General features: G+C 37.2%; 1 protein-coding gene across 2 annotated transcripts; it reads right to left on the bottom strand.

Annotated features, from left to right (window-relative positions):
* Positions 1–3,540: 3,540 nt before the first annotated feature.
* LOC106911702 (mucolipin-1-like) lies at positions 3,541–20,675 on the bottom strand. 2 transcript variants are annotated; one of them, XM_014978528.2, is made up of 14 exons: positions 20,481–20,673; positions 13,479–13,750; positions 12,536–12,703; positions 12,136–12,292; positions 10,523–10,604; positions 10,176–10,272; positions 9,162–9,261; positions 7,855–7,961; positions 7,524–7,673; positions 6,765–6,866; positions 6,558–6,680; positions 6,131–6,337; positions 5,130–5,260; positions 3,541–4,942 (listed from the first exon to the last, which is right to left on the bottom strand). In XM_014978528.2, the coding sequence occupies exons 1-14, from the start codon at positions 20,509–20,511 to the stop codon at positions 4,906–4,908; spliced, it is 1,764 nt and encodes a 587-aa protein (XP_014834014.2). In that variant the 5' UTR covers positions 20,512–20,673; the 3' UTR covers positions 3,541–4,905. The 2 variants fall into 2 exon arrangements, with proteins under 2 accessions (XP_014834014.2, XP_014834013.2); XM_014978527.2 differs by having other exon boundaries at positions 6,558–6,866; positions 20,481–20,675.
* Between the last annotated feature and the right edge of the window lie 7,287 nt (positions 20,676–27,962).

Genomic DNA, 27,962 nt, shown 5'->3' with positions numbered 1-27,962 from the left:
CTCGAGCTCATGTCAGAGTCCAGGCAGGAAGCTCCGCCCACTCAGAGGGGGGCCTCCATGCACTGCCTGGATGCTAAGAGGATATCAGTGGTTCACTGAAACAGAGGCGGATTATTTTATAACAGGGCCCGGGGTGGGCAGAGTACCCAGAGTGACACTCAAAAAGAGTTGCACTATTTCAATATATTTTTACTCAAGTAAAAGTAAAAAGTAGCCATCCAAGAAAATACGCAAGAAGGAGTAAAAACGTATTTGGTAAAAAGTAATATTTAAAAATATAACTAAATATAAAGTTAAGTGGAAATTTTGGTGTATTAAGGAGACAAATGACAAAAATCCATATTAGTAACAAAAAATAAAATAAGGCAAAATAATCTTTTTCATGTATTTCAATAAAAAACGTACGAAACCTTATAAAAACTGCAGGTGGGTTTTGGTTAAGACATGTTTGTTTTTCATTCGGTGAAGTTACTCACAGTGGGTAGAGAATCCAGAAATTTAACTCAAGTCAGAAAATAAGAGTAGCGATACTTCATAATAAAATTACTCAAGTAAAGCAAAAAGTATGATGTCGTAAAAATAATACTAAAAGTAAATTTTTTCAAAAAAGTTATTGTAAATAGTTACTACCCAACTCAGAGTAAGGGTAGCACTACTTCAACATATTTTTACTCAAGTAAAAGTAAAAAGTAGCCATCCAAGAAAGACAGAGTCTTGACGTTTCCCGCCCCAAAAGAGAATCTAAATAACCAATCGTGTGTGGTTGCTAGGGAAAAACAAGAACATTTGACCAATCAGGATCAGTGAATTTAATGTATTTCGGGATCTCTGAATTTTGCCGCTGCCATAGAAACTGCTGGAAAGTTTTGCGTTGCTATGGTGATAAAGTTAATGATGGCAAGCTTTTATTTCCAAGAATCTGTTTCACCAGTCGCCACTGATTCCCACTTCTAGTAAAAGTTAACGTCTCATTTGAGTCTTCAGGAGTAAAATTGCATCCACCAGCCTTGGTTTTAAATCCTTTTGAAGACTGAACTTTTCCAAAACTGCAGTGTACTTAGATAAATCAGTGATTCTCCACACCAACTCCTCCCTGCTAAGGTTTTTTCCCAACTTCACCATTGTGTTTAATTCCTGCTTTAGCAAAAAACAACAACAAAAAAATCCAAGATACTAAACTGCAAGAGCTGAATAAAGGAGTGTCTGTTTTCTGAAATTTGGATAGTTGAAACTTGAGCCATGGGAAAGTCTCTGTAAGGTTTACATTGTTCATTTCCTGTTCCCAAAGTTTCCTACAGTTTTCTCTCTCCTATGGTACAAGCTTTGAATGGACGAACGCTAAATGCTTTTTCTGTGAATGCTGATTCTTCAACATGCAGCTGCAGAAAAACACAAGCACAGAATAGAAAACGGAGACAAGAGGGAAACACGCAGAGAAGACGTCAGCTCCCTGGAAAGACTTTTAGGGTGAAAAGACTCAGACATCAACTCTTGTTTTCTGCATTGAAATGCTGAGAAAGAAGAACAAAGACGTTTGGCGTAAAAAGAAAGGGATGATGGGAAATCGGAGTGACTGGTAACCAATAGTTATCTGCCATGGTTTCACCAGAATCTCAATCAAGCAGTCGAGGAAATCTTTTCCAACAAACTTCCATGTATTTAAATCTGAGCTCATGCTAACACAAAATACAACATAATTGTGAAACAGAAGGAGATATCTATGGTTTTTAAGTCTTTACAAACTGAAAAGTGTGGTAAAATTAAGGAACTAATGCTCCTTTGGCATTAGTTCTTAAAACGAGCTCTGATATCTTGCTGAAAAGTTACTTTTACGATCATTTTGTCTTATTTCACGTGTAACGAGATATTTGCCCTTGAAACTAAACCAAAAATACTTTATAAGAGTCTGTGTTTTTGCTGTATAATTCCTCCTAAAGCCTGACACTAATGGTTTCCATCCATCCCAGATAGCTTCATAATGTTGCTACATAATGTTGTTACCCAGAGGTGTGGCTCAGAACCGGGCTCTTCCAATCCTAAACAGAACTACGACTGGCTGAAAACGCAGAAGGCTCTTCTGGAGAGACCTGCTTCTTTTAGCTCTTCCTATTCTTTTGTGTGTGGTCTGCAGGACACATCACAGCGCAGACAGCTGCACGGTAAAAGACACTGCACAGTTTATTATTTCAGCCCACAAACACAGCAGGAAAAGGAAAGGCTTGCTGGTGCAGGCACCTACGTTTGATCCGAGGCGCTTTGTTGGTATAAAGGCCTTGCAGTTCAAACACAGAGTCACAATTGAGCAAATGGAGCATATTTCAATTCAAACTGAGATCAAACTGGGAATCAACAAAGGATCTTACATTAGCACACAGAAGCAACAGCTGACAGACCATTAGTTGCCTCTGAATTAGCTACTTCCTCTGGGCTTTCAGTCTGCATTAAAGTCACTGAGGGAAGCTTCTGTATGTCCACGCATGGGGAGAGACAGATGAGCCGGGTTTGTGGGATGCATAAAACTGCGAACATTTCCTTCGGTCTCTCACAGAGCCATTAACATGAGGTAAAGCCGGAGTAGTACATAATGGAAGATGATATTAGCTTAAGTGGGTGAGAAGCTGTGATACCGCTGCTCCTAAGGCTGCTGGGGAAGTAACAAGGAAATGGAACCAATCATAGAGAAATCGATCTTAATTCACCTTCCCAGAAAGTGACAGAGCAAAAATGTGTTTTTTCAGCCAACAATGGAGAGGGGAAAAAAAGACTATCTGTAAAAACATTTTACTTAACTGCATTTTGAGTCAAATGTAAAAAAAAAAAAAAAGTTATATCTCATAAACTGCAGTTTCAACACACCTTTCATTGACTTCACATTTCTGTATTAAAATGTTTCCTCCCTGATTGCTCTGATGTAATTTTCTGATCTTAAATCTTGTTTTCATTAGCTGTAAGCACAAAATCACCTTACAGAAATAAAGGCCAGAAAACACCAGTCTTTATGTAATAAATCTACAGATCATTTCAGTTCATGAAATGAGTTGCTAAAATTAACTCTTTAATAATATTCTAATTTTTACTGAATATGACTGTATGAGTACAGCTCAAAAGTTTAAAATATCACTTTTCTTGTAGCTTTTTCTAAAAATTAAACTCATTATATGGATTTATTAGAGGGAAATATTTGAAGCCTTTATTTCATGCAATTTTCATGATTATTGCTTGCAAATAATGAAAATCCAAAATTGTGTGCCTCATATATGTTTAGAACATTACACAAAAACGAAAGTATCAGAAAATGTAAGCCTTCTGAAAAGTATGTCAATTTTTATCCTGGAACTATGCAACTTTTATTTGAAAAAGTCAATAAAATGTGAATAGTTTTTGCATAAAATACTAAAAAAAACAAAAACAAAAAAAAACTAAACACTAATTTATGCAAGCAGAAATCTGATCCCAGAACAGCGTTGCATGAACTTCTGGCTCCCCCTAGTGGCAACACAGGAGAACTACAGCAACATTCAGACGACAAAACAGCAGAAATCACAGGTGACCCAGAAAGTTTAATTCATAATTGAGGAACTGAACGGTGATCAATAGATACTGTAAATGACACAAAGCAGATGACTGAACATCAATTCACACAGTGTTTATCTGAGGTACAGTACAGGCACATCAACACCAAAACTCAACATAAAACACTGAAGTCAAGCAGAAACACTTCTTAGCAATAAGACAGTAATGGAGCCTTAATTTAAAGTCACTGATAAAACAGGCACTTTTAAAATCTATTATAGTACAGCACAATTAACTTAAAAAATGATTCAGCTGATATGTTGAACACGAGAGGAAACACTTCAGTCCTTTTCTTGGACCAGGAGTCTTCATCCTGAGACTCTTCAAACTTTTGTGCGTACAAGAAAAAAAGAAATCTTGTTAGTTCAGGACTCCAACAGAGCAACTGTTTTAGACAAGACAGCTTTATGTTAACGGGAAAGAACTGAGTCACAATGAGAAGCCATTATTAGCCATCGTTTTTCATCATTGTTTCCTAACCAGAGTCCGGCTACTCAAGTCAGATCCGATTTCTTAATGGCCATCAGTGTTGTCTCTCTCTCTCTACAGCGATGAGGGTGGAGGGGATTTGCAAACATTTTAACTTACATATAATGGAGTATCACAGTCTCCATAGTGTTTTGGCATCATTTAAAAGAAAAGTGCACACTTTGGAGTGCTTTGGAGGACAAACCAACTGCAACACAGTCTGACTGTGGAGTGAGTGTGTCTGCAACACATGGTACACACACTGTCCTGCAACAGGAAATGCTGTAGGAAAATTATACTGAATCTGCATCATTCTGATCATAATTCATAAGAAATAAAGCTTCTACACAGAAGCTTTGTTGTCTTCATTTTAGTTATACATCTCATGAATTTTACAAAATAAAACTGGACCTGTTATTGTCTTCAATCTGACATTTTCTAAAATATATATATTTAAAAAAAATCAAGTAAAGGAACATAAAAAAACAGTTTCCGTAACATTTCTGCACCAGCAGTTTGTGCTGCTTCTGCATCAGCAATGCAGAATCAGAATTGATTCAGAATTGAATCAGCAATGCAGAATCACAAACACAGAGAAAAAAATACTGACTTTTGTTCTAAAAACAATAAAAACTAACAGAAATGTTTGTGCAGTAGTCGTCAGCGATGCTACACTGTAATGCTCATTTAGAAAGGTTCAGTCCTTCAGTTCTCAACAAACACAAAGTGCCAGCAGGAAGAGAGTAGATCCTTCAGTAGATCCAGACTCCTTCTTCAGTACCGACTGTTTGGCCCACATGTGTGCAATACACACGGCTGGGCAGCAGGGGGGGCTGGTGAGTACTCAGCTTAATAAGGTCATCCTCAGTTCACCAGCAGGACGTCTTCATATGTTGTTGTTCTGAGGAGTCAAAGCATAAAAGAGGTTTCAGACCTTAAACTAAACAACAAAATGTTATTTAAGACTCAGAAAGTTATTTTAATCCTGATTCATGTACGTAAACTCCACATGCATGATTTTGTTTGGTGCATCTTAAAATACGCTTCTTATTTTAGTATTTAATGGGGTGTATGAGGGATGCGCTCACCTGTCACAGCAGCAGAAGAAGGAGCAGGGAGACGTCTCCACTCCCCTGAACTTGCCAGACGTTGGTGCATCTGTACACTCGGCTATGAAGGCGTGCAGGTCTGTGATGTGGATCGGTTCCTGGGTTTGGTGCTGGGGAAATCAATGACAACACGCTTCTGTTATGTATAGATTTCACTCTTCCCATTCGCTCTGTACTCTGCTGTGTACTACTGATGTGCTACATTTATCTCTGAGAGATAAATCAGACGTACAGTTGAGACCAGAAGTTTATGTACACCAAATAAAGAAACACCAACACCTTTTTTCCTCTTGTTTTATTATAAAAATTACTTAAATTATTTGTATTTGCTAAATGCCACAATAATGAGTAGAAATATGTCAGAGATTTACACAGTAATGTCTTCAAGATCATACATTTACCTACAGATTATCTCATTACTGTTGTTTTTTTTTATGTTTAAACAGCTATGAGGCACAGTGAAGAAACCAGAAACTGCCATTTAATCAACAGGTTGTTGCTAGGTAACCAAAGAGTGAGTGAGTTGCTAGGTAACCAAAGATTAAGTTAGTTTGTTGATCCCACCAATCTTGTTTAGCTGAGGTTGAGCAGCTAACCAAGCTCAGATGATGATGTCTTTCTTTGGAAACTTAACTGACACATTTAAATTAATTTGAGGGTTTAATACATTAAATACACAAGACATATTTCATTATTGTGCCAAAATTATTTCTATTTAGCAAATAGAAATAATTTTGGTAATCCTAATGGACCTAAAACAAGAGACGTTTGGTCTGATTTAACCTCAAACAATGAGGAAAAAAAAAGGTTTACGTGTCTTTTTTATTCAGTGCAGTAAAATTCTGGTTTCAGTTCTAACCAGATTAACATTATGCAGAAATTCACTGCGTCTGCTACAGTTTTCAGAAAGAGTAATTTCTTACATTATCAGTACACTGATTTTGGTTTCCCTTCTTGTTCTGATTGGATAAGTGTCTCACCTTAATGGTCTCGTAGGCTCCAGTGATGAGAGCGATGAACAGAGACAGGACCATGTAGATGAACAGGGAGATGAAGGTGTAGAGGTAGATCTGGCTGAACGCCCAAACCAGAATGCTGCTCTCCTGCATCTCCGAGAACGTCACAAACATGTCGTCCCCATTAATGAGGGAGAACAGGCACTCCGACACCATCGACAGAGAGCGAAACTGTGGGGGGGGTGAAAAACAGAGATGAAGATTGTTTACATGAACGTAGTTTGATGAAAGCTGAGTCGAGGGGGGAAATTAAAAGTCGAACAATGTGCTAAGGTCAGATGAAAACGAAATTACAGCCGTACAGCTACCTAAAAAAGGTGCAATAAGTATTTTTTTTAAATCATAATGTTTATAGTTAACACAATCAAGTCAAAATGTTTGTTTTATTCACCTTGACGTGGTACGGTCCGAGCACGATCCAGCCACAGAAGCAGTAACCCAGATAGATGACGGCTACGCAGCAGCAGAAGCGAATCACATTGGGGAACGCAACTCGAAGTGTGATGATGAGGATCTGTGAAAAGAGAGCAAAGATCAGGCAAACTAAAAGCTTAAAGGAACGCTCGCCTACAGAACAGCCAGAGGATCCGTGACTTACGTTGTACTTTTGGAAAAACGTGAGGTAGCGAATGACTCCCACCCACACCAAAAGGGTGGAGGTCCCCAGCAGGATGGCACAGATGTCATAGGACGACGTAGTCTGTCAGGGGAAAAAAAAGCAAGATGGACGACACATTTTTAACATAAGAAGTGCCTGAACTTATAGATCAAAATGCTGTGTTAAAGAAAACTAACACCTCACGTAATCCTAGAGCAACACAATAAAAATAACGCTGATGTAAGACCAGGTAATTTTATTTATACAGCACATTTTCAGCAACAAGGCAGTTCGAAGTGCTTTGCATGAATTAGGAGGAAATGCAAACAAAACCAAAAACTACATAATGTTCCCCTTGTTTGATCAGAATAATAGTCCATAATTTATAAACCAGTAGAAGTTTCTCTGGATTCTTGTTCTGATAAAACTAAATGTTGGTTTTCCAGGTTTGGTTCTTGTTCTGGGTTGTTAAGTAGACGGTATTTTCTAAGTTTGTTCTAAATTTGTAAACTAAGAGGCGTTTCTCCTCCTAGGTCTTGCTCCAATATTAAAAGTATGAAAATGTTAGTCTAAGCCAGGTAATAAAATAATATTCCACAGTTTATAAAAGTAGCTAAATCTTGACCTAATGTAAATAGTGCTCCACTTTCATTAAAAGTAATGAACTAAGCAGTTTTCTGTTTTAAACGTTGGTCTAAAGCAATAAGTCCTCCACAGTTTATAAAAATAATAATCTATAAGAGTGTAAAGCTGTAGGACCTTTGATTCGATGCAGATTTTGATGATGCTGCCTGTGATGGTGAAGATGTCGCTGATGATGAGAAGAATATACCAGCCGTTGATAAACTCAAACCGATCCGCCCAGCACACTTTACGATCCAGAGTATCCTTGAAGTACTTAACAAACTCCTGTAGAGAAAGTCAAACATTAAAACCCGTCAGACTCTTTTACGTTTATGCAAGCACACACATACACACCACCATTCAGGTTTTCTGTTTGTGCTTTTGGTTTTATGTGACATTGATGAAGCAGTTCTCATGAGGTTCTCTTGGTGTTTTTGTTTTGGTTACAACGAAACTCTCCTCCTACCTGCTGCAGGATGATGCCTCGCAGCAGGGAGCGTCCACATAGGAGCAGAGACAGCAGGCACATCAGACAAACGATCACGTCGAACGTAACACGCGTGAAACTCTCAGCTGTGTTTAAAAGGAAAGAAAAATTTTTACATCGTTTTGGTTTTGAACATTTATAAATGGACTGCATTTGCAAAGCCCTGCAAAGGGATTCACACTACATGAACAATTAAACATGTTTAATGTTACACTAATTACATTACTCCATGGATTAGAACATATGGCTCTTGAAATTTGTTACAAGAGAAATCTGTAAATTTATCTGTTGTTCATTCAGCCTGTGAGAAAGCATGAAAGCATATCTGCCTATATGACCTGTCAATAGATAACAGGAAGGCTGAAAAGGCAGAAAAGTTGCTGTTTTTTGTCTTTTGTGGATTTGTAAGTGTCAAACTAATAGAAACCCAAAATATGAAGATGCTTGTTCTACAACCAGAGGATTCAAAGCAGCAAATGGCTTTTTGCCAACTAATGATTTTAAATATAATTACAAATTCAGTTTTTAGCTGATTTTTATTGAATCATTTTTGTTGAATTTCCACAACAGAATGGTATTACAAATATCAATAATATATTTTTGATCTATTTTCCTTTTCATCAGGTCAGAAAGTATTTGCTTTTTATTTATACCATTTTCCACAAATAACATTATCCCATAGTGGAAAATGTAAGGTCTCATTAAAAACTTTTGTTTTTCCTATTTGAAACCTAAAAACTGAAGTCTAATTTTAGTTTTTCAAAATGACAACAAATTTCCTACATCAGAAATCATAAGTTGTCTTTTTTTTTATTATGTCACATTTGGCTCTAAACAAGTTGATTTAGTTGGATAGAAATGTCTCTTTGGATTATAATGGTTGCAGGAAGACTCCTGCTTTAGTAATGCTAACCATGCTAACTACACTTATTGCTAACACAGACTGAAAAGACAAAGTTTAAAATCCAAACACTGGAATTATTTTGTATGTTTTGAAGAAATAGTAAAACTCAGTTTTACATTGACTGTTCTCTTACACAGTGTCTAATTTGAAATGATTCCTCACAAAAGAAAACATGGACATTAATATTTTGAATGCTTTTCTTTCATAGTCTTAAGTTCTTAAAGAGAAATCTGCCATAACTGAAGTATGCAGGTCAAAGCTTTACAAAATCAAAAATCGGCCAAAAATGTTGTTTATTTCTAGCTGAAATCAGTAAATATTCTCTTTCAAAGAAGCAACAGCACATATGAAATGGTCAGAAATGAGAGGCTTGGTGACTTACCATGGCCAGAGACACTTGGGTCTTTACATTCCCTCATCATCGCCTTGTTTTCCAACCAGATCTTCACTTTTCCACTGTGAGCCTTGTTGTCCATCACTATCTGAAAGGAAGAATCAGCAAAACATAAATCTTATTATATTACACCAACTTTTCACAAACATTTCAGCAACTTGTAACTATGATTTCCTTTATGTACCAGTGAAGGCTTATGTGTTACCAGATTTAACATGAATAAATTATTTCCAGCCAGGAGATTTGATCTGTTTTTGATTTGCTTCTTGAAATCCAGTTCGTGACTTTTCTTTTGCATCGTGATGCTACTCTTAAACCAAGATAAACTGGATCATTGTTTTAGCGTCATTATGTTGAAAAGATCAGAACTGCTTCAAAAGCACAGGAAAATATTTGCTAGCAGTCCAGTAAAATTAACACCACAATGACTAAATCTTATGGAAATGTCAAGAAATAATGATATGCTGGGAAATAATATTTTAAAAAGTACTACGACCCCTGGTGATGAATACTTTCTTTGCTGCTGGTGGCAGCAAAGAAAGTATTCAGGCTTTGTCCAGTTCCTTTGTTTCATTTAGTTTTTAAGTTGAAAAACCAATAAGTGACCAAAAAATGAACAGCACAATGGTAAAATATTTTGTAAACTTACTATTTTGATTTGCTGGTCATTGAAGAACAGAAACAAATTTCTGATCTTACATCAATGCTTTTATGTAAACTCAGTAAGTGTCATGTTCACAGTAAACAATATCTGCCTCTGTCTCTGTTATTTCTATCCACACAGAGCCAGCATGCTTTTTGAAAAGTGTCCTCGTCTCATGATGGACTCCCACATAATAATAATACTTTCATGCACTTTAGTGTCTTACCTGAGATGTCTTAACACCTAAAACTACTTTGAAAAGTGATCTCTTTTGTCTTACTCTGATACCAGAGTCTTTGTGTTACTCCTCTATTTACTCTTGAATTAACAATGCTTGTTTGCTTCCAGTGTAAACTTACTGTAATGTGAAAAGTGTAGCAGTCAGGGATCTCATTGTTGATAATAGTTTGTATGTTGATGGCCTTCAGTTGGAACTGTATGGTTACATTAATCAACCTTAAAAAAACAAAACAAATATTCACATAACCAGGCAAAACAAGAAGTGTCTCAAAACTTGCATGAAGTAAAAGTTATTCAAACCGCTGTGTGTTTACACCAAGCGCTGTTGAGCCAGTGTTACTGAATATATCTTAAAGCTTGCTGTGTGAGGTGTTTGTGCAGGCCAGATAAGTGACTGGCCTGATACAGAAATCTAGAGATAATTTTGACAATGTCGGCAGAAGCAATGAGAAAAATGAAGCCTTACTTGTGGAACTTGAGTGTGAAGTTCTTGTAGCTGCTGGTGAGCTGATTGTGGGGGATGGACATAGGATTCACGCCGATGCAGTCTGACAAGAAGACAGCAAGCAGACAAGGACACTTTTATGTTATGTGATTTATCATAACAATAAACAATAAAATAACATAACAATAAAATGTTTAACGATCCAGTTAAATCTTAAGTAAATGTTTCACATGCTTGTTCATGCAAGATGTGATGTAACTTCCTGGTAATTTCTGACTCATTATATGAGGAAGTCAGAAACTTCAAGCTCATGTAGTACTTTTTCTAAATGGATGTTTTAAAAAGAAACAGTTAGATGGAGGGAATCTTAATGGTAAAGAGAAACCTACTGAATTTTTCAAGAGCATTAAATATGGGTTTAATATTTTTTATGTAACAGAGGTTTTATTTTATCAATGCAATAGATGTGAAGCTTGACAAAATTTGTTTATTCATTCTTTGAGTTTGTTTTATTTAGTCAACACGTTGTTTCCCCAGACATTTATTGGTAAGTTCTGTTACGCTGCTCTTGGCAGTTGGTGGTTACCATAGCAACCAGTAACTGACATCTTATGTTTTTTGAACAATAACAATATTTGCTAATCTGTTGCTAAGAGATGAGCTTGTTTTCTGGTAACCAAGTGCCACGAAGTAAACATTTGATTTTTACTTTTGCAAAATTTACCAAATGTGAATTTCTTGTGTCTAAGCAGATGAACAGTATTTCAAAATAGTTTGTGTTCTATAAATAAAAATGTATTTGGTTTCAAGAGATGAGAGTTTATTGGTAACGAAGTGCCACGAAGTAAATGTGATTTTTACTTTTGCAAAAGTAAAAATCAGAAGGCAGTGCATTAACATTAGCACAAACACTGCTAATGTAGCTACTGCTCACATTAGCAGTACCCTTTTCCCTAAAATTAGCTTTTTAGCTATTTTGTTTATTATCCATGTTTAAGCACACTGAATGGAGGAAGTCAATGTATTTTCTCTTTTGTTAGAATAAATACAATGAAGATGAATGTGTCTGTTGTGAAGTCAACCTACTGGACCTTGTCTGTTCACAAGCAACTTCAATAATTATTTGTCTAACATAAGGATGCATTATATTCTATCTGGTCACATGTAAAGCACAAGCAGCACTTGGTAGAAATTCCTGCTGCTTCTTGGCACCCTACACAACCAGTTTGTGTCATTTTCAACAGATTCTGGAGAAAAGTTTTGTTTTTGCACACAAGCAGTCTTGATGCTGATGTTAAAGCAAAAGACGCTTGAAGTATTGATTTAAGGCATAAAACCTGACATTTCACTTTTAGATCCACTGTTTTATAGGCATATTGCAAGATAAGACTTTACACTTTTCATCAGAATCAGAAGATTTAACGGTTAAAATAAAAAGCAAACTAATAATTCTCTGAGAGGATTTCCAAATATTTCTCCAAGCCAGGTGGTGACAGAACTGCTTGTGTAATTTCCTTGAAAAACAGATCGTTTAGCAAAAGGCTTCATTTGGTCAGTAAAACTTTATTAATTCTCAGGAAAAAAAAAATCAGTATGTTTGCGACTCACAGTCTGCATGGTGCAGTTTGTGTTACCTGTGACAATGCGAGGGTCTATGTTGAACGTGTCATTGGCTGGATCGATCTGCCCCTTCTTGTAGTACTGTTGGCAGAGGGAGAGGGCGCTGTCGTTCACTCCGACGTGGTAGACGTAGGCGTAGCGCCCCACTGTGTTATCTGGTAAGGTGAGATACTGAGGTGGAAGGAAATGAGGAAATATTCTGCATAACCCAGAGCTTTATCAAGAAACGCAAACAATGATCTATCATTGTGAGTTATTACGAGTCTAATTAAACTTCTGCTACAGTTTTTTTTTGTTATAGAGTTCAGCTCAGTTCAGTAGGAGATGGCAATGTTTTCATTCAGTGTTTGCTGTATAAAACCAGAGAAAGAAAGTCAACTAAAATGGCCTTCGTGGTCCTTTATGTCCACTTACCTTTTCTATCGCATAAAACATGTGGTCGTACACGTCCTGCTGGGTGTAAACAGCGAAGGAGTCATCTGAGGATTGATCGTAGTCTTTGAGGAAGAGATGCTTGAATGTCATTGTGTTCTCCTCCTTGAAGGTAACGGCCACCTGGTTACTGATGCCAAACACTATTAACTGCACAGGAGAAGGTGCAAAAATGTAAAAAGTAGAAGGACAGAGAGAAAGCAGATGTTAGAATGAGGAGAGGCTAAATTAATCTTTTAAATTAACTGAACTAATGTTAATGGACTAGAAGACTTTATATATGAAGCCGATCTTATCCACCAATCTTATCTACCTGAGCAAAAGCCTAAAATCCTCCACTGTCCTCTTCTGTTTTCCCATAAGAGAGGTTTGAGTGATAGACTGGCCACCAGGTCAGGTCTGCACATTTGCAGTTAACAATAGTCACCTCACTGTTTCCCACTCAATGGCTTTCTTGCTATATTTAGCAACATTTCAGACAAAAAAATTGCTATCAGAAAAAATCGCAATCGGCAGGTTGGGATTTTTAAAGATAGGAAATTAGCCAAAAAACTGTAATCGGTGCACCCCTAACTATAAGAATAATGTCAAACCAAGAAGTGCCAGCTTGGTTTGACAACTGAAACAATAATTTGACAGCTACATTTGTCTGATATTATCTTTTTTTATCTGAATTATTCACATGTAAAAGCAAAACACAGAAACAAAAAGAGGAGGAAATATTTTTTACGGCTGGGTTACAAAGAAAATAACTCTTAAGAGTCCCATAGTTTAAGCACTTCACGATATCTCAGGATGTCTTGCTAACTGCTGCACATGGACCACACTGTGCCCTCTCTATTTGCCTGTTTAAAAAAGCTTGATGATAGAAAAACCTGCTTTAAAACAGAGTAGAAATGTAAAAGGAAGACATTTTTTGACGTACCTGAGCTGTGACAACAAATATCTTCAGCACCTGCAGGACCAGCTTGAAGGGTTTGCGTCCTTTGGCGTGATATTTATCACATGGACTCATGAAGAAGTACTTCAGCTTCCTGCGAATGGCCTCCTCCTCTGGATCGGCCTCGACCCAGTGACCTGCTGCTGCCGTGGATAAGTTCTGCTTGTTGCAGTTGCTGTCGTTGCTGTTTGCTTGATGGTCACTGCAGTTTTCTGTGGAGCCATAGTGGGTCACTGAGGAGAACAGGCCTGTATGTTCTGCTGGGGCAAAAGAAATGCAATGTAAGAGCCACTTTACTGTTATATGTTCACATGTTTGGATTTTCAGAAACAAAATCTATTCTAACAAAAGACTCGTATGTCATCGAAAGGATTTAAAGAGAAACTATCTCAAACCAAAAGTACTGGTTAACTAAATGCTGATTAAATACTGACACAAAGCCTTGCTAGAAAAGTGAAAGCTGTCAGATAAATATTTGTTTTTATGGAAATGTATTTCATATTTATGTTTTTTCTGTTTCTGTTCCTTAACTCCTCTGTTGATCCTAAGAGAAGTGAGTATACTTCTTGAGCTTTTCCTACATTTCATCACATTTGTCTCACAAACGTCAGCGTACATCATTAGAGTTAATGAGACAGAGCAACAAAAGTAGCACGTAGTTGTGAACTTTGTATTTTCTTATTGACCTGTACAGCACTTTGGTTGCCTTTGGCTTTGAAGGTGCTTTATAAATAAATAAATAAATGAATTCAAATTTGAAAATATGCTTGTTGTTCTTGTGAAGCCTGAATACGAACGAACAAAAACAATTATAACAATTCAGGTTTTGCCTTCTTTCTTATAGTTGTGCACAAGTTGCAGCCTGCTCAAACAGAAAAAAATCCCAACACAAACATTGAAGTTTGTTACAAGTTGAGCTGCTTATGGCTGTATTAAAATGAATGACACTGGGAAGAACAGGATTATTTTAGATTTTAAATTAAGGATGTCAGATTTCTAAGATTTTGGTCAAGGTTTAAAAATAATAATTAATAAATAATTATTTAATAAGTAATAATAGAGCAGAGACACCATATATAGAGAAGGATGGGTGATGTGGACTTTGTGGTTATATTCTGGACTTGTGTCAATATGTCAAGTTTAATGCAATGATTTTACTTCTTCAGCCTTTTTGGCTCAATTTGTAATGTGTGGTTTTATTGTAAAGTGCAGCAGTGTGAACAATCAGCCAACTCACTCACACAAAAGCAAAAAATAGAGAAGTAGCATTCAGTTTTTATGCCCCTCCAATCTGGAATAAACTCCCAGAAAACTGTAAAACTGCTGAAATGCTGAATCCCTATAAATCAAAGCTAAAAACAAATAAACTATACAAATAAACTTGACATGTTGGCACATGTCCAAAGCTAAACAGAAAGTAAAAATGAAAATACGACGGTGTTGCCCAATGCTGGGCCGTTACTGCATAAATTAATGTCAACAATCTGTCAACTTTATAACAGTTGCATATCATATCTTGAAGATCAGCCCTACTAAGTCAGTTTCTGCTATTTAAAACCAGCAAACACATCATTGTAACAATTCAGACAGGTTTCAGTTTACATCCAAAATAGTGTTGGTAAAAGAAAAGAAATTGGAAGAAAAATGGAAACCAGACCCAGTCGTAGAGAATCCACCCAGAAATTAAGTATGTCGAAAACGATTTAAAGATATATTTCTGTGAAAGGCGTGCCATCTGTTTTACAGACCAGCGTCAATAACCAGCGTTCAGCTTTTAGCACTTTAACCTCATTCTGACACCTCCTACGTTGACATGCAGCTCTGCTGCATGACATCAAAAATCCAACATTGCAACGACTCTTACTTTATAAGAGTAATCCTCTGAAGTGGCAAAAAAAATAATGTTTTCTACCTTAACTCGCTGAAAGAGTTGCAAAAGTGGAACTTATCCCTTCGGTGTGCAATAACACACATCAGCAACACTGAAGAGGAACCATCTTTTTAAGAGCCTGCTGTGTGTGAGCCCATATCTAGAAGTAGAAACGTGACGGATTCCTTAAATCGTTGAGAGCTGAAGAAAAATCAATGCTTTTTTTATTATTAGTGTTTCAGTAAAAGAACAGCCAGAGACAGAACTCAACTCAACTGAAGCAAATAGCAACCATCAGCAGAAATATATCAATATAACCTCAGGATACTATTGGACGATACGGCTGAAAAACATGTCAGGACATATGCATTTCATGTCAGTTGATATCAATATTATTGATTTTTTTTGTTTATTTTAAATATCTGAAATGCTGCCAAACTGGTAGAGTTTTAACCACAGTTTTCACTTCATTTTGTTGTTTTTCATTTTTAAGCAGTTATGAAGAACAGTGTATTAAGTCTATACTCGCCCTATCTTTCCGGTTTGTTTAAGGCTGAAACAATCTGATTAATTGTGATGAATTGCTTATTAAAATAACTGACAACTAATTTAGTAACAGATGAACCATTAATTGGAGTATACAGACTCAAAAAATGCCAATTACTGAAAGAACAAAGTCTGTATGAGCCACACAAAGCTTCTTAAGTGGCAGTTTAAGCTTCATCCAGTTCAAATTCTGTAAAGCTAAATATCTGAAGCATTTTTCGCTATCCAGTTATTAATCAGTTAATCCAAAAAAGAAAAGAAAAATGCCACAAACTCTTAACTACCTTTAGGATGCGCTCAGCCCAAGACATTATGCTAAAGGATCTCAAAAATAAAATCAAAATATGGAGAACTCTTTCCATTATTCTGCAGCAAAAGACTGGAATAAGCCACAATAGCATTAAGCTAAGCACCTTTGTATCAATAGAAACTTTTAAAGATTTTCTACAAAAGATGCTGCCTCAAACCTGTACATGTTTCAGCTAAAATGTCAACTTTATTTTATGCATTTGTCTTATGTATTTGTTTTTATTGCTTTATGACCTCAACAGCATTACCAATGTTGAAGTGTAAACGTTTGCTGCTTGATCTTCCCATTTGTTCTTCCCTCCCGTTCGGTCGACATTGTAAATAATAATCAGTTCTTAATAACTCACATGGTTAATTTAAGGTTAAATCAATTTTAAAAAAGCAAAACTGGGAGACAATCTGACAACTGCTGGTCAGTATATGGAGTTGACGACTTTACTATTCCTCAAAAACAGCCCATGACTTCCTGGAGTTTTAACAATTTCTTTAAACAGTTGAATTTGTAAACGAGGGAAATTTGTGGTCTGTGCAAAACAAAAGCAATCAAGAGAATCCAGATGTTTAAAAAGAAATTTAAGACAAGTAGACATGTTTGTCTTGGTAAATATGTGGTACAGATAACAGAGCAGCCAGTTTATGATTGGAAACAGGAAAGCCACTCAGCACAGAGTGGGCTTATTATTCCTAATACTTGTCACATGTTTTTTTTTTCCCCCTCTCATGGACAAGCTGTTGGAAAGACGTCAAGAACATTCAGTTTGTTCAATTACAACTGGACCCCGGCTTTTGGTTTTAAACTCCAAAGTAGGTCAAGCTTTTGAACAAGTGATGAGGGAAATTTATTAAAGTTCCCTAATGAAGAAGAGTCATGAACTAAGAGTCAGTGACCTGTCAGAGTCCGATAAGGTCAGCAGATAAAGTCAGCAGGTTTACCAGCATGCATGTTGCAAATGGGAAGTGAAATGGGAACAGATGAGCTGCTTTGGGTTTAGTATTACTCAGCATAAATTTTAATCAAGATGAAAGTTCATCGTGTGAACATGGGAGTGAAAAAATGTTCAGCTGGACTGTTTGAGATGGTGTCAATTATTCTGAGTCAACATCCATCAGGTGGAACCGCTGTTTGTTTCTTTCTGGGGGTTTACAAAGCAACAGAGGTAAAAATAACAGAAAAAACAGTTTATTATTTTAGGAGAGACTGGCTTTTTCAGACAATTAAAAAAAAAAAAAAAAGAATTCATTCAAGAATATGTTAGAAATAAATTAAAGATGCAAACAAATACCTAAATTCCTTTTTAAAATTAGAAATAGACATTTTATTGCCTAAAATGCAACAAAGCATTCCTTTAGATTTATCATTTATAGAAAATCATGCATCTGCGTAAGAAAATAACTTCTAACATCAACATGTGAAAAGCTCAGCCAATTCTGCTTGACTTCAATAAATTAAAGGGCTAATCTGTTGATTATTCTTGGATTAAACAATAATTATATTTAACAGGTGGTAAAGAAAATATTTATTTACAGAATTTGAACCAGACGAAGTGAAAACTATGCCAATTGAAGAGATTTGAGTGGAACATATTTACAGAAAAAGTTTGTTTTTTTTAATCTTAAATGCAAAATGTATATTCTTTTGGTATAGTTTTTGCTTGATTACTGCTGTGAACGTGTAGTTTTTTCAGTAAATAGGATTCTTTTGAGTCTATACAGGGCAGTTAACAATTAAATGATTATTAAATTAGTTGATTATTTCAATAACTGATTAGGATTAATTGTCTCAAAACTTGTGCTACACACAGCTATTGTTCTGAAATACAACATCTGATCCAGGCTGAAGCTAGAGTGTGGTTATTGTAATAATATAAATAAAAAAATAATAAGAATGTTGATATATATAATAAGTATATATATCAAAAACAACTTGTTTTTCAAAAAGTATCCACTTTGAAAAGCCACTTTAAGCTTTTACAAAAGGGAAAAAACATGTGTGGTATATATTTACCACACATGCACCACACTTGGATTCCAGTAATATACCAAAGCCAAATTTAAAGGGTCACTTCCCGTGTCGACACCTGGCGAAATTTAGACAGAAATACAAACTGAAAAACCTGACAAACAAGCAGCTTGGCTGGAGTTTATAAATTTTCGTTACAATCAAAATGAACTCAGCTGTAAAGGCAGAAGGTACTGCATGATCACCACACCAAAAGAATCAAACATGCCTCATATCTGCAATCAGAAGAGCGTGTCAATCGTCACAGCAGATAGCTATCAAGCAAAAACTGGGGCAGATTTCTGACTGTGCCTCCAGGTTCGTTTGAACCGAGCAAACTTCTGAAAATATCCGGTTCTTCTGGTTCTCTGTCTCCTTCACAGATAAAATGATGGCGCTGTCAGTAAATCAGGCATGACTGGAATAGCTCAGAGCTCGAATCTAATCTGCTCATCCAAAAGCAAAATGCAACCCACAGGTTGGCAGCTCAAAACTTCTGCTTACACCAAAGATAAAGAACTTAAAACACAAAAAACTGATCTGTAGATTAAGAGCTGTACGTTCCCAAACATCTAAAGACGTACTTTGCTTTTCAGCAACATGTAGCTGCTGGAAAGTAAGACCCAAGAGAAACATTAAAGCTTTAGCAGGGCCAAGGTGTACTAAAAGATGCCTTTATATAGGAGTTGTTACTGAGAAAAGATTCAAATTTACATTTTTTTATGTTGTTGATGCAGAGAGGATTTGGTATGTTTTTTTTGTTGTTGTTTTTTTTTGTTTTTTTGCATTTCCTTTTAAATAGTTTTTTCCATAGTTAAAACCACTCCACAAAAGTTGAAATCTTTTTTAAAACATTGGAGGAAGGGCATTGGGCTTTTTTTTTTTTTTTTTTACAATTGCACAGCCATAAAAAGTAAAACTATTTCTGCTGGTATTTGCAAATCTCAGTTTTTATGTCATACATTACATATATTGTCATGTATTGGTGCCTCTAATGCAAAAATACATATTTTGCACATTTGTGAAAAAAAAATTGAATTTGTTGCTCATTCCTTGAATCTGAGGATTCAATTTTTTAACTGTACAGTATTTTATATCATAATCTAACCCTTATTGGACAATATATGATTCTTAATGTTGTTTTTATATATTTGAATACTTTTATATTTGTGTGGATCCACATGAGTCAATGCACTGTCTCTTTTCTGCTGTTACACCTGGATTTTCCCACTGTGGGACAACAAAGGATACTTCTTAGTCTTCTTCTTTTGATTTAAATTTCATTAAAACCCAGTTTTAAAGCAACTGCTCTCTCTCCTGTTGCCCATTGTGCTGCTCCTAGTTATGGAAGCTCATGGCAGGAAAGCCAAAAAAGTAATTTAAAAGTTACTAACTGTTCTTTTTAGAGAATAATTGAATCAGCTAAAATCGGCAGCAGCAGGTCAAAGGCTCACAAACCGCAGAGATCAGGAAAGATCTGATACATGTCTCTCTATGTGTGCTTATGGTTTCCAACCACACCTCACAGTCTGAAAAAATATTATGCATAAGCCAAGAGTGTCTAAAGGAGAAGGAAGCTGCAGCTGGAAAACCCAACTCCAGTGACCATCAACACTCTTTAGCAGAACTGCAAACTCATCCATGCATGTAAGAAGCTTATGACCTTATGAAAGTGATTATTCTGCATGAAAACATTCGCATGTTGGGATATGGATGATTCAACAGCCTGACCTAATGAAAAGAAAAAAACACAGAAACATTCTCCAACCTCTTAGACATTACACACAGGAGTGGTTGTTCTTACATCAGGTGATCCAATAATTACAGCTAAAATCTCAACAGTGATGCCACTAATAGTTGGATTTAAAGCACAGTCTGACCTAACTCTATTTTTATCTGACATACCCTTTATCTGGCTCTCTTATTATCTCTGACTGGGAAATTTACTGCAGTGTTTTCAGCAGTGATGACCTCATGATGACTGTTTTCCAGCTAAACATGCAGTCAACAAAACCAAAACACGCAAACGCTACTTACTGTCTGACAGGTGTTTTTCTGCCTGTCAGCAGAAAAACACCGCATAACTAATATTTCTTTTTACCTACTTGTTGGATTTCACATACCAAAACTAGCTAAAACTGGCTTACCTTATCTAAATAGAAAACCAAACTGCGTAAAAACACACAAAGGTTTCTGTACAGATAAGGGAAACATTGCAGAGTAACGGAAAAACACATTAAAAAAGTAACATTTAACACTTTACCAGAGGAGTTTCGCCGTCTTGTCGCTGCCATAGGGTTAAAATAAAGCCAAAAACATTAAAAAAAACAATATAAACACTAAAACAAACTTCTGCTGTCACAGAGGTTCCAGTTTTTCAAGCCTATAACGGCGAACTGCCGAGCGACGCCAGCAGCTCTACCTCGACGCTTGCTCACTAGCACTTCCGGTCGGCCAAGTCACGTGACTGACGAAACGCGATCAGCTGACTCAGAGGCAGGACCTTTCTTTCTTTCTTCGTTTCTTTCTTTCTATGGAGCAGTATTATGTAATTTTATGTAGTAACGTTACAATCAAGTAATTATGTTACCTCATATATATATAACTTAAAATAAATTTGACTTAGCAATTTAATGCCTTGAAATTGGGCCTTTGTCTCTTTAAGAAGCTTCTGCTTTTTCTGACAGCGTGCCATCACAGAAATGTTTCTCCATTAAGCCTGTAACAACATGTCAGGGTTGTTGGGTGTGTGTATAATAACATAGTTTCACCAGGTGTTTGCAAATTGCTGCTGCAACTAGTTTGAAGGAGCGGATTTTTAAAAATATATATTTTTACATTGGCAGTTTATGAAACATATTTGGGAATTTTGCACACAAATGTTTAATCTTCAGGTAGGAGTCAGTAGATATTGCTGACATATCATTTTGTAATAAAATGAGCAGTTTAGTTATCTTAATAACATTTTAACACCTCATTGAATTCCTGATTACAGCCTCATCAAACATCATGAGCGTTGCGCCTTTGTGACAGTGAACTTTGAACTGCTGAGGATGAGGATGGCCTCCATGATGCCGACTGTGAAGATTGCACATTTCAAGCCATTGTTTTCCTTGAGCCCTGAGATGAAGGTGTTGATAAAGGGTTTGCTCTCAGTGATATAGAAGATCCTGTCATCGTCGTTAATCTGTTCAAGCTTAACGCTCCTCTCCACACAGCCACCTTGGAGATACAGAATTATAGTGGAAGATAGAAAATAAATATTTATTTCTGTTTAATTTCTCATAGTTTAATGTCCAAAAACGAGACCCTGAAAACTTAAAACATTTGCCCAGAGACAAGTGTAGCATATGTTCTTAGACAAAGACAAAAACGAAAATAGTTCATCTAAAAATAAGTAAAAATTAAAATTTGAAAGCATAAAGATATGACCAATGTTGTATATATATCAGTTTTGTGGTGGTCCCATTCCGTGTTGGTGAACTGACTCAGTTCTGACAGAAGGTGGCGACACACACACACACACAGCAGTTTGTATTTCTACAATATTAGGACTTTGTATAGATTTACATTCATTTAGTAGCTACATTTATGCCTCACAGACTTTACTACTCTATTCCTAAGCCCAACCCTTAACCAAAACTTACACAACATCTCTAAATCTAGTAGAGCGAAGCAGAACTGCAAAAAAACGTTCTCACCTTAAATGACCTTCCTTTGTTGGTGAATATTGTGAAAGTGGTTCTCTATGTACGATATGCCAGTAAAGCAGTCAGGAAGACGGACTCTGATGAGACATCCTACAACTCAGAGGCTGCACGAAGAACCACGATGGTCTGCAGGGGCAGTTTACCACAAAGTTTTATAGTAGTTTAATACAAAAATCCTCCTTGGCTCATGTGCACCGTCTGAGCCACCTGCTTTCCTCCTGCTGCAAGGCAGAGATCAGCTCCTCCACACAATCGCAGCTTTCCTCCCACCGCGCATTTTCTTGAAGTCTCAGAAAAATCACAATTAGGCTATAAAAAAATAGCTCAAAAGAAGATTCTTCTTTTATATCAGAAAAACAACTCGAGTTAGGTCGCATAGTAACGAAACACAGCAAATAGGTGGGGCGCTATACCTCCCTACCGCGAGGAGGCAGCACCGTGCTACAGATCCGAGTCTGGAAAAGCGGTCACTCCGAAATAGAGCCGAGCCGGGCTGCTGAAGTAGAGCCGGTGGAAAAGGGGCATTATATTTTCATTCACAAACAATTCTATGTTGTTAGTTAGGAGCATACACATGAATAAAACGTAAATACGTCTGTAGTTGGAGCGCCCATTTCCGCCTCCTAGTCACGTGACATGACGTTCGGGCTTCAGTCTTATTCACCTTGCTGACGTCATCTGCCTTGGGCCTACAACATAGGCAGTGACGTGACTAGATAAGTAAACTGTCCTATGACGTCACAGAGGGGGTTGTACATACATACATATGTATGTGTGTAAGATCTCTGTCATTTGCATTCAGCTTCCTTCCTTTGCTTATTATACATATTCATTACATTTACATATTCATTAGAAATCTGAACAATGAGTTACTTTGCGAGATTTTCAAATTGGATTGGAGCCGGGCTGGGACTCCACAATCCTGAACGACGTAAACCACCACAAACTTATGAAGTACAAAGATTTTCTTATAATAGGACTCTGCAAAAAGCAGGAGTAATTCCAACATATGACTTGGTAGAGAAATCAAGAAGGTTTTGCACAGGAGTGCCATTGTCCGGAAACGAACTTTTAAAATCGTTACATTTGCCAATAGAAGTGAAGTCGTCATCCACTCAAACGCCCCATAATGATTTTAGATATGGGAGCATGCCTCTTCTGCCACTTCCGGACTTTTCTGAAGTGAGGCCAAGGCGCAGAAGCTGTTGATTCACTTTGCTGTTGTTTAAACTTAATGAAACTTGAGCAATTGAGGTTTATAAGGTAAGGTAAGATAAGGTAAGGTAAGGTAAGATAAGATAAGGTAATTTTATTTATGTAGCATATTTTGAGTAACAAGGCAATTCAATCTGGAAAGACTCAGACGAAGAAAAAGGAACAATTAAAAGATTTAATGACAGCAATGAATAACAGTTCTTTGGCGCTCGGGCCCCGGCAGCTGATCTGAGCTGAGATTTGATGTGAACTCGATGAACATCCCGATAACCGATTAGGGATGCTCTCCCCCGGGGCCCGACACTGGTGGTGGAGGTCTGGAAAGGGTGCCATCCTGCAGAGCCGAAGGATGTGGGTGGAGAAGGGGCGGTGGTGGGTTGGACGCAGCTGGGAAGCGGCTGACGGCTTCGGTGTGGATCCTTTTATGCAGAGCTTGATTGATGATTGGACACGCCGGGTGAGGTCCAGAGCTGAGGACGGAGATGAGGATAATGCCTATGGGCGAACGGCGGTGATGGAGTCTTCCAGGTTGAATTTTCGCTATCAGCTACATTTCGAAGTGCTTTCATGAGTTAAAAGGAAATACAAACAAAATAACAAACCAAAGAAAAGAAGAAAAAGAGGAAAGAAAATTAATCTAATGTTGTTCTAAAGTACGTAAACTAAGTGCTCCTGTTCAGGGTTGCAGGACAAGAGGGCTCTCCTGTGCTCACAATTTCTAAATAGTGAGCACTCTACAGTTTCTGATCAAATAAGCTAAAAAGTGACTGATCTAAATCCTTTTCTGGGTTAAAAGTAATATAAACTAAGCAGTGACCGTTCCTGTTAAGTATTTCTGGATTCCAAGTTCGTAGTTATTTTAATTCAAATTCTGATTACATTTCTGGGCTTTATAATATTGATCTAAATAGTGCGTACTCCACAATTTCTGATATTACTAATAAACTAAACTAATCATTTTCTGGAGTAGGAAGTACTCCAGCGTTTCTAGCAAACTAAAACAAAAAAGAGGAAAGGACACATTAGGGCAAATGGCAACATTCAGACAAAACAATGGGCAAAACAAAGACGAGTGAAGGCGGTGACGTCAAAGGGCCATGAAGAAACTTTACTGAGCCTCCTGGCATTGTCCAATAGAGGTGTTGTTTATCCAGGAATGTCCTTCAACTTCTCCAAGATCGATTCCATCCGGTTAGTGAGATTTAGAGTCCTCGTCTCTGTCCACACCAACAGTCTGAGTGTTCACCAGTTCGGCCAAGTCGTCACAAATTTATCGATAAGCCAGGAATCCACAAGCTCCAAACAGCAGAAATCCTGTTATCATGAATAAATCCAGGGTGAATCCCGCCGGGTGTGTCCCCGCAGGGTAAGAGGGCTCTCCTGTGCCCAGACTTCTCGTCGAAACATCATTTGTAGATTTGGATGATGTGCAAAGAAAAGCTCCAAAAATATAGAAAAAGAGGACAAAAACAGAGCAAGCAGGACATTCATGGGCAGGGAGGGAACAGAGGAAAGAAGTGTCCGCCTTCATCGAGAGCAAGAGAGAAAAGAGTTACATTCTGTTAGACACTAAGGCCCATTCCTCAGAAAACAGAAACTTATCAGGCCGCAGAGACATGGTGTGATTTCAGGGAGTGTCTTCAGTCCATATAATCAGCTGCCCTCCTCCTTCTCCTCAGACGCTGCACAGACATTTTTTAGAAACTCTTCTCGAATGTAATTGTGTCGAATTTTATAAGGACTTTCGAGAAGTGCCTGTTGAGCCTTTACTGAATATGTACAGTAAGGAGCAAAAGTTTGGACACACCTTTTCATTCAAAGAGTTTTCTTCATTTTCATGACTATGAAAATTGTAGATGCACACTGAAGGCATCAAAACTATGAATTAACACATGTGGAAATATGTACTAAACAAAAAAAGTGTAAAACAACTGAAAATACGCCTTATATTCTAGTTACTTCAAAGTAGCAACCTTTTGCTGTGATTACTGTTTTACACACACTCTGCATTCTCTTGATGAGTTTCAAGAGGTCGTCACCTGAAATGGTTTTCACTTCACAGGTGTGCTCTGTCAGGTTAATAAGTGGGATTTCTTGCCTTATAAATGGGGTTGGGACCATCAGTTGTGTTGTGCAGAAGTCAGGTGGACACACAGCTGATAGACCTACGAGTGTCGGACCCCCCGAAGCTCGTCCCAAAGTACGGGACGAGCATCGGACCGCCCTCTGGAGGCCAGAGGACGGGACACCAGAGGATTTTGTGAGGAAAGATCAGTCAGGATCAGAGCTGGAGCTGCTACGAGTCAGAGCCTAACATGCTGAAAATGTCTTTTTCTGAATGTGAAGGAAACATATATGTATTTTCTATTTCACTTTTGGATAATTTCTCTTTTATCTTTGGCTTTAGCCTGTGAACCAGGACGTCTCAGAAGTCATTGGAGTTCTCCCAGTGTGACCAGTGTTCCCAGTATAATAAATAAATGTTTTATTCTTTCACTTTTTGTGTATTTTTAAATATCTCAATCTGAAGTATTAGTGTATTAATACAGCTTATGCAATGAAATAAGAAGAGAAGGAGGGGGAGAACCATACCGCTAGATGGGGTTGCTGGGAGGGGGTCGGGTTAGCATAACTTTAGAGGGGGGTGGAGGATTGTAGCATATCGCAAGAGGGGGGACGAGGTTGACTTTCCCTCCCCCGCTATAAGTTTCCCGTAATCTCAAATCCAAAATTTGACAGATATGCAATTTTATTTATATAATTATAAGTAATTTCCACTATCAGTATTGTGTCTATTTGAGGATTCCTCTGCTCATTATCTTTCATTAGATCCTCATCAATGACTGTATGTTGAAGCACTGAGGAGTTACAGTGATTAGAAGTTTGTATGCCAGCTGTTGTCCAAGGGTGCTATTTGGAGACTCCAAATGGCACACTTGGACCCTTGTACATCCTCAAAAACAAACATGTCCAAAATGACATTTCTTTTTTGTGCCATTTTGATCAATCTTGAAATTCACAAGCATAATACTTTATTCTACAGATTTATTGTATTTTCCAGTCCATACATTCCACACTTAATGTGTATTTTGGAAGAAATAAAAATGAAAAATATGCGTGAAGCAAAATTTTTAGCTACAAACTACTTTAAAGTATTAAAGTTAAATACTTTAACTTACAGTTAATGTACTTTTGACTACAAAAATATAAAATTTAGCTTGTCATCTTTATAAAGAGACCAAGCTTTTGTATATACTCCAAATTGTGCCAGAACAGCAGCTGATTTAACTTGGGTATACCTTTTCAGGTGTTTTTGGTACTGCCAGGGGTTAAATGACAGCACAGTGCAGTGTGAATGCGAACTACAGTTCTGAAAATGTAAGCAATGAAATGTTGCAATTTTAATCCCCAATCTAACCGAGTCTACCAGACTATCCAGTCTGAATACACCCTAAAAGAAAATATTCTAGAAGTCTTTGATAGGTATTTTTCTCGAACCTATATAAAAAGACCACAGACAACGTATATGAATTTTATAGACAAGCTTTTGCAAAAGGAAAACTCTCCGCCACGGCCTCTCCAGGCCGTTCACAGAGAATTCTGATCTCCTTCCACGCGAGCCCCTGTTTTATTGTCAAGCAGAACAACCAAAAGGGGCAGTCAGGAAGAACAACAAAGGTCGTAAAACTTCTAACCTAAACAAACCAGCAACTCAGTTCCAGGTGTGATATCTGATCTACGGTCTGAGCCCAGTTCAGCTCTAGGTCAAACTGTCAACAAAGAGGGAGGATAAACAAGAGACAAAATACAACTGCTCACAGGCAGTTAGGAGGTATTCTGGTTGATAAGAATTAAGGTCTGGAAAACACAGAGTTAACTGTTTCACATGAAGATGAAACAGTCAGTCGTGACCTCCAGGTCAGTTTATACACACATAAGGAAGAGAACACTTTAACCTAAAAATCACAATAATACTGATTAACATTAGACTGAATATGAACTAAAGTAATAATGATAATACCAAAAAATATCTAACATTCCCCCCTTTTTATCATTTTACTATGTGTGTAAACTTTATGCAAAAGCCAAGCATAGAAAAGAAAAGAAAAGAAAAGAACCAATAAATGCAAAAGTTTTTTTTCTCTAATCTAAACACAGAAAATACACAATGAATAAATGTAATATAATGAAATAAATGAAAAATAAAAGAAACAACAAAAAATCAAATGCAGGTCTCTACAACCACTTGTTGTAGGAGTCATTCAGCAAATGAATTCATCTGTTTATTGATTACAGAACTTCATCACTGTTCAGAAAACCATCAGAACTTGAAACATCTTCAGTTGTCTCATAAGATGCCTTTGCCAGTTGATAGTTGATAACAGTTGTGTTAATTGTTTTAAACATCATATGTCGTAGACAAGGAATAATGCAACTTGTGAAAAGACAGAACAGAACTAAAACAATCAGAACAGGTGTCACGAGCTTTAACAGCAAGGACCACCATGGTCCAGAAGTAAGCCATGAAAGCAAATCAAAAGAGGGTGAGCCGCGTGTTCCACTCTCCACATACTGTTTTAAATCTTCCAGCTCGTATAGAGCGTCAGAAATAGTTCCTCCAGTTCCTGCTTCATCTGGCACAAAAGTACAGCACGTCGGGCCAATAATTTTGCAGACCCCTCCCTGAGGGGCAGTGAGAAAGTCCAGGACAACACGGTTTTGCATAACCATGTTTCTCAGTTCAGTCAGCTCTCTCACGGTGCCGTTGGCTGTGTACTGTTGATGAGTCGCAGTAATTCATATCTGTTGATCTCAACGTG

This window comes from Poecilia mexicana, unplaced genomic scaffold (assembly GCF_051168715.1).
Source record: "Poecilia mexicana isolate PSO_F unplaced genomic scaffold, ASM5116871v1 scaffold_1, whole genome shotgun sequence".
In the NCBI taxonomy this organism is placed as follows: domain Eukaryota; kingdom Metazoa; phylum Chordata; class Actinopteri; order Cyprinodontiformes; family Poeciliidae; genus Poecilia; species Poecilia mexicana.
Note: the sequence above shows the minus strand (reverse complement) of the source record. Positions and strands in the feature narration are given on the sequence as shown.